Consider the following 6,852-nt stretch of genomic DNA (forward strand, 5'->3'; position numbering starts at 1 on the left):
CGACAACAGCTGTGAGTGTTGGCGACTTGGCTAGGTTGTTGCATTTGAAATTGCCAAAGGTCAGTAGGCAGTTAGTTTATAACGCATATAACGGTGCAGCAGTCGTCGGTGTCAACATCAGCAGCAGCCACAACAACAATCACAGCTTCAGCTTCATCTTCATCAACGACACATTGCTACATTGCCAGCTCTAAAAGCTGTTTGGCAACAACAAAGCCACTAAGCAGGCGTTCACAAATAACAATTAACTATGAAATTTGTTTAAAATTTGACAACAGGCAGAGCAAGAGTGAAACGAGAAAGAAATAATAAATAAAACTGGATTTGATAATTTCAATGCGCAAACATAAAACGCCACACGCAGCAGCAGCAGCAGCAGAGAAAAACAAGCCAAGGTCAGCTAAAGAAATTGTTGGCAACAGCCACCAGCCAGCCAGCATGGCTTAAATTTTGTTGTTGTTTGGCTTTTAGGCAGAACCGCTTTTATTGCAGATGGTCTGCCACTTGCAATTATTGGTAACTTGGTAGATCTTCATTGCAAGATGCGCAAACATGTTTTTTGCTCAAAAATCCGGTTGCTTAAAAATGCGTAAAGTGGGACGCAGCCAGTCGCTCCTTTAACAACAACAGCAAAAGGCAAGTGCTGAGCATTATTATTAAATGTCTGACAAGTGAGCGGGCATAATGCCAAACATCAAATCAATTAACAAAAGTGCCAGCAATGTTTTTTTTTTTCGTTGTTAACCTCATTGGCTGTTCAATAAAAATGCAACTAGCTTGAGTTTTGGGCTTGGGCCCAAACAGTACATTGCATAAGCAAATTATTTGTTGAGCATTTAACTCTTGCGCAAGCTAAACTTGAACCACATTGTCGCTTAGCTGATAATGGGGCGCTGCGCTTATCGCTTGAACCTGACAAATTCATTGGGTTATCATTGGGGCTGCTAGTTTCATTTATTTTTGGCAGCCTTTTAGTATTTGCTAGCACTTGAAACAAATCAAATCGTGTACAAATATGCGTCTGTTAGCGCTGCTTGCTGTTTATTTGCTGTCGCTTGTGGTAAGCAACGCTTGCAACTTTTAAATAGCCAAAGCTAACTCAGTATTCAACAGTTTGGCTGCCACGCGCTGCTCCAAGGCGAAGCGCATATCCTTGCCAAATGTTTGAGCAACTATGGCGGACTGAATGCAGCCAATGCTGAGCGACTGGAGCGCTATAAACAATGGTCGCCCAACTATGAGGAGGTGCCCTGCTTTACTCAATGTTATCTCAGCGAAATGTTTGACTTTTACGACAAAGTTGCGGGCTTCAATGGGCAGCGTTTGCGCCAAAGATTCAGCCCAGCTCTGGTGGAGGCATGCAGCTCGCAGCTGCGGTTGCATGATCAGTCCAGCGACAGCAGCTGTGAACATGCCTACGTCGGTTTCCATTGCCTTGTCAGCGTAAGTTGATAACACGACGGCCACTGACCGCTACGCGCGTTGATTACAAAACTCACGCCGCTCAAAAAAACAAATTGTATATTAACAGCTGGAAAACGATCCGTTTGTGCTGATTGAGAGCATGCCGAATGCCACGCGTGCCGCCAAATCTGTGATGAAGCAGTGTCTGCAGCAGGTGGAGCAAGAGCAATGGAGTCGTCTGGCCGACTATGCCAAGTTTCCAGTGGTCGAACCAATTCCATGCTATACGCGCTGCTTTATTAGCCAGCTGCAGCTATTCGATGAACGCACGCGTCGCTGGCGTCTGCCGGCCATGCGTCAATCCCTGGGCGTACCACAACCAGCTGCTCCCGTTTCAGGCTGCGCCAAGCGTCGCGGTCGCAATCCATGTGCCAATTTTTATGAGCAATTTACCTGCTTTGTTATGGCCGCAAAGGTTTGAAATTCAAATAAAATATATTAGAGAATTGTTGTACAGCTTGCGGTGTTATTGAGCTTTAACAGATGCGACGTATGATAATGAAAACAGACTTCAATTCAAACAAATCGAATGTATATAAGACTTCTTTCAAGCTATTGAAGAATCGTTGCTTAAAACACATTCTTGCATTTTGTCTCTTCAATCTTGTTGTCTTCTATTCTATGCATGCCTCTTTGAGAGAGAAGAAATTGAATTGAGAAGCGTTGAAATTACAAAACAAATTCGTCTCTTCAATTTGTTGTGTTCTAATGAAGCATATAAGACTTTATTCATTGCTTTTGTAGCTTTGGGGGAGAAGAAATGGAAATGAGAAATAAGAAACGTTGAGATTCCATCACAAATTCGTCTCTTCATTCTACTTGTTTGCTATTGAAGAATATAAGACTTCAGTCAAACTGGGAAGAAGCGATGGGTATATAAAATTCTACAGTAAACTCCTCTCTTAAATCTGATTGGTCTTCTATTGCAGAATATAAGACTTCATTCATGCTTTTGGAGTTAAAATTGCATAACAAATTCCTCCGAACTCAGGGGAAGAATAAATTGGTCTGAGCAATGAGAAGCGTTGATAATTAATTCGTCTTTTGAATTTTGGCGTCATCTATTGCAGAATATAAGACTTCATTCATGCTTTTGTAGTTAACTGGGAAGAAGTATAACAAATTCATCACTTAAATCACTTGTTGTCTGCTATGGAAGAATATTTACAATTATTGTTTTTAGCAACGCCTTAGACGCTGCACTGACTTGACTTGATTTACCCTTTTGCCATTTCTTAAATGTCAACAGCTTGCCGAGTTTGTTACTTTACACAAATAATAAATTCATATTTATTGCTTAACTATGTTTGCTGCTGATTCCTGCCGCTGCTGCTGTAGATTGCCATTCAGCTGCTCCCAGCATAGATACTCTTCGTATATCCAAGCGCACTTGCTGCTTGCCGCTTGACGCTGCGCATCGCTGCGCCGGCAGACGCTGTAGTCGGGCTGCGCCTCCAGCCGACTTGGTCCAAATGCCTGCTGCCAGTTCTGCAGACGCCAATTGCCTGCCTCGTCGTACAGCTGCAGCTCAGTGGCCATGCAGTTAAGCAGGCAGGGTATGGACTCTGGTGACTCCAGTTTGCTGTACTGCAGCAGCTGCACATTGCTGGCGTTGAGCTGCTTGCTGCACTTGAACAGCGTGTTGAGGTTGGCGCTGGCATGCAGCTCGGCCTGCTTGAGGCAGCGCAGTCCGCGATGCGCAAAGCTGCAGCCGTCACGTGATTTGCGCTGCAGCTCATAGCGGCAATAGTTGTAAATATCAGCGCCGAGCTCTTCAGCAACACGCTCGCGTCGCCACTTGTTGGCTGCCACATCGAACCAGCCCTTGCCGTTGGCTAGACAGCGCATGAGACAAGGCAACTCCTCGCTGGTCCACTCCGCGTAGCGCTCCAGCTTGCGTAAATCGCTGTCTATGCGCTCGGGTGTGCTCAGCTCACGCAGACATTGCTCCAAGATTTGCGCATCGCCCAGCAAATCGCACAGTGCCTGCTCATTAGTGAAGATTAACAAGTTGAAACCCAAAGCTGCAAGTGTAACGCACCTGACTGCAGCAGCCGAGCAGCAGATAAAGCAAAAGTAGCAACCGCATCTCAACGCGCGCAATGCACAATTAGAACTACGCGAGCGACTTGTCGTTGTGGCAAGTAAATGTAAAGAGCAGCGGCTATCAGTTGCACCAGCAGCAGCAACAGCAGCAGCCTAAGGTTATCAGCGCCTTGAGATTAAGTCAACGTACGCGCGAGAGTTCAACGCCAGACAGTCAAGCTGCCTTGACTTAGGTCAGTTTGCTAGACTCTGTACAAATGAAAAGGGTAAAGCAGTCTATTAAGTTAGTTGCAGGCGCTTTAAGTGGAAATGGAAATGTATAGAGACTCTTAAAGTGCGTTGAGTTGCATTAAATTTGAGGCAGCTAATTTGATACACAGTCTAAAATGTCGGCGGCGCACAACTTGCTGTATAAAAGTGTTGCAAAGTTGACTGAAACGCTTTAGATTTATGCGTAGTAGTGCAGTAGAGTATTAGATATATATAAATGTTTAGCCAATCGACTTTAAGTCTGCCAATGTCAACTGAGTTCAACTTTTGTACAGCAGCTAACAAAGTCGCATAAGATTTATGAGTAGCCTGCTAATGATGCCATATCGATATATAAATGTCTACGTGCGACTTTAGTTTGCTTAGACTATGCACAGAGTCTGCCCATGTCAGCTGAGACACACTTTGCCTTTGTCGCCAGATCAATTGAGTTGCATAAAATTTGAAACACTCAATTCGGCAGCTTCAAATCGCTTCCCATGCGCCTTATACTACATACAGAGTCTTTCAATGTCAGCTGAGCACAACTTTATGCTTTTTTTTTTTTTTTTATTCATATCACAGTACCAAACTATTTGTCTTAAGCATAAACCTTGCGAACGACATGACGATTGATTGGCAGCCAGCAGCTCCAGACGCGATGGGCCCAAGTGCAAGTGGGAGACTCGGCCTCATTGTGATCCAAGCACTTCTCCAAACCATGACGCACTGGCTCCAAGTCCTGGAAGGTCTTCGAAGTAAACTGCGTAATGAACGCGTTCTCAATGAATCCCTTACGCTCGGTGAACAGTCCCATCTTCTCCACAAAGCACTTGACATAGCAGCGCGTGTTACGATGGTCGGGAAATTCGTAGTTCAGAAACTTTTCAAAGATATCATCGGGCACAGTGTGGTCCTCGCGGCATTCCTCATGCGCCGCCACAGCGTCCTCATGTGTGCGCACCTTAAACTTGCTGCTGCCAGCGGCGGCGGCAGTCTAAAGCGGAAGACAATGTTGCAAGTGTAGCAAGCGAACGAACGAACGAGTCAACAAGTTAACGGAAACTTACCTTATCGAAGGTCAACGCAAGCAGCGCTATGCTGAGTACTAAAGCAAATAATTTCATCTTGTCGGCTGCGACTCTGTTGGCTGAACTGTCTGCTGGCAACGCTGGCGTCTGAATGTGCCAAGCAGGCGTTGTCAACCAACTTAACCAAGTTGCGGCAAGAGATTTTGTTCATAATTTTTATGTACATATATTTATTTATCGCATATGTATGCGCCCAGTGACTGCTGTCGCAAGCTAGAAAACTACGCTGGGTAAACCGACGAAAATAACACGCCAAACCCGTTGGTAAGTTGTCTTGGCCTGGCCCGGCCTGGCCTGACTTGCATTGCTTGGCGACGCAGCAGCAGCAGCAGTTGCTTGACTTGACTTGGCGTCTACCCTTGCGTCAGTTTTGCTCTTAACTAAAACAAGTTTTCGCCTTTGAATTTCGGGCTACGACTGCTGCTGGGCTCTGGCTCTGGCTTTGGTTATATAATCGACTTGGTTACGTTTTTTGTATGCTTTTGAGCCAATTAAACGTTTTGTTTGCCTGCCATGCCACAAAATGTGCAACACACACACACACACTCAAATAATTTAACACACACATATGAGAGCTTAAACTGCCTTTAGCTGCATGACACACGCGCGCTGAAAATTCTAGCACCTGCACACTTCCGCTTTGGAAATTGTGTGCGCCTGCCACTGTCACTGGCTAAAAGTTTTAAAAAGGCAAAAATATTTGCAACGAGCGTACCTAGCGCTGCTCTCTATTTGTTGTTGGTGGCAACTGAAATAAAATTAAATAAATTATTCAATTCAATTTATTTATTGCCAAGCAATTTGCTCAGCGTAGACAACTTTGTGTAATTAACGACAGGCGCGGGGGCAAATAACTTTTCAAATGAGCGAGGGGTGCAGTAAACTGTATGAAGTAGACAAATATGATGCTGCTTACAGTTCAATCGATTATGAACAGAGTCACGTTAGTAATATTTGTTAATTCTTTATAATATTAATTAAATATGCAAAGATTTTATTAAGATATTTGTTAGTTTCTCAATCGAATATGAAAAGATGCAGCTATACTTGTTAATTGTTTGAACAAAAAATTCGACCGTGTAAAGATTTCATTATACTTTTGAATAAGTCTTCAATTAAATATGAATCGACTTCCTTGTGATATTTGTTTTCATACTAATTGAATATGAAAAGATTCAGCTATACTTGTTAATTGTTTAAGCAAATTAATGGAGTATTCGAACTTAAAGTTACTTTAGTTGTTAACTCTTCAATCAAGTATGAAAAGATTTTGATTTGATATATCTTAATACTTTAGTCAAAATAGAGAATATTTCGTTATACAATTTCTTAAGTCTTCAATTCAATCAATCGAATATGAAAATATTTCTTCCAATCAATTGAATATAAAAAGATTTAGTTATATTAGTTGTTTATTGCTTACTTAACTTACTCTTTCAATTGAACTGCTTTATACATTTCTATAATATTTATATATTTACTACTATTAATCTAACCACAATAAAACTCAACACTTAGCCTTGTTATTAGACATAATATGCATGACACTTCTCAACTATTAACCTGGCTTGTTAAAGCCTTATAAAAGCCACACACAGCAATTTGCTAGTGATACGCTTAATATGAAAATCTATATTTTTTTTTTTGACATGCTGTGATCCCTTTTTTAGTTCTGGTTTAGACCAACAGCCACTGCGGTTTATGCGCTTTCAAATAAAAATGTTAAAAATTTATTTATATGTATGTATGTGTGGCTGGCAGGCATGCAGCATTTGAAATGTGGCAACGCCTGCCATATAATACAGCGTTGTTGCCACAAATTTTGCGGCACAGTTGCGCTTCTAACAGTTGCTGCTGTTTTATTTGTAGCAACTTTTAATGCCATAAATTGGCGGCACAGGTCACAAAACCAATGAAAGCCAAGCACACACACATGTGTGTCTGTGTGTGTTAGTGTCTGCGTATTTATTTAACGGCTTAAAAATATTTGCAAAACGCTTCA

At 42.4% G+C, this 6,852-nt stretch overlaps 2 protein-coding genes across 3 annotated transcripts; one reads left to right on the forward strand and one right to left on the reverse strand.

Annotated features, from left to right (window-relative positions):
- The first annotated feature begins 993 nt into the window (after positions 1-993).
- Positions 994-1,965, forward strand: LOC108603444. Its single transcript, XM_017992271.1, has 3 exons — positions 994-1,060; positions 1,114-1,443; positions 1,532-1,965. Exons 1-3 carry the CDS (start codon positions 1,016-1,018, stop codon positions 1,883-1,885), a joined length of 729 nt encoding a protein of 242 aa, XP_017847760.1. The 5' UTR covers positions 994-1,015; the 3' UTR covers positions 1,886-1,965.
- Positions 1,966-2,172: 207 nt separating this feature from the next.
- On the reverse strand, positions 2,173-4,970 carry LOC108603443. 2 transcript variants are annotated; one of them, XM_017992270.2, is made up of 3 exons: positions 4,830-4,970; positions 4,373-4,756; positions 2,703-3,450 (listed from the first exon to the last, which is right to left on the reverse strand). In XM_017992270.2, exons 1-3 carry the CDS (start codon positions 4,884-4,886, stop codon positions 2,755-2,757), a joined length of 1,137 nt encoding a protein of 378 aa, XP_017847759.1. In that variant the 5' UTR covers positions 4,887-4,970; the 3' UTR covers positions 2,703-2,754. The 2 variants fall into 2 exon arrangements, with proteins under 2 accessions (XP_017847758.1, XP_017847759.1); XM_017992269.1 differs by lacking the exons at positions 4,373-4,756; positions 4,830-4,970 and adding an exon at positions 3,506-3,591 and having other exon boundaries at positions 2,173-3,450.
- Between the last annotated feature and the right edge of the window lie 1,882 nt (positions 4,971-6,852).

The sequence above is a fragment of the Drosophila busckii genome, chromosome 3R (genome assembly GCF_011750605.1).
Source record: "Drosophila busckii strain San Diego stock center, stock number 13000-0081.31 chromosome 3R, ASM1175060v1, whole genome shotgun sequence".
Lineage (NCBI taxonomy): Eukaryota > Metazoa > Arthropoda > Insecta > Diptera > Drosophilidae > Drosophila > Drosophila busckii.

Bases quoted from the DNA above. Each gene is read 5' to 3' on its own strand.
- LOC108603444 (XM_017992271.1), top strand. From the start codon at position 1,016: ATGCGTCTGTTAGCGCTGCTTGCTGTTTATTTGCTGTCGCTTGTG. The intron at 1,061-1,113 runs GTAAGCAACGCT...AGTATTCAACAG, and splicing joins TTTATTTGCTGTCGCTTGTG to TTTGGCTGCCACGCGCTGCT. The intron at 1,444-1,531 runs GTAAGTTGATAA...GTATATTAACAG, and splicing joins GTTTCCATTGCCTTGTCAGC to CTGGAAAACGATCCGTTTGT.
- LOC108603443 (XM_017992270.2), bottom strand. From the start codon at position 4,886: ATGAAATTATTTGCTTTAGTACTCAGCATAGCGCTGCTTGCGTTGACC. The intron at 4,757-4,829 runs GTAAGTTTCCGT...CTTCCGCTTTAG, and splicing joins TTGCGTTGACCTTCGATAAG to ACTGCCGCCGCCGCTGGCAG. The intron at 3,451-4,372 runs GTTTATGCTTAA...ACTAATGAGCAG, and splicing joins ATCGTCATGTCGTTCGCAAG to GCACTGTGCGATTTGCTGGG.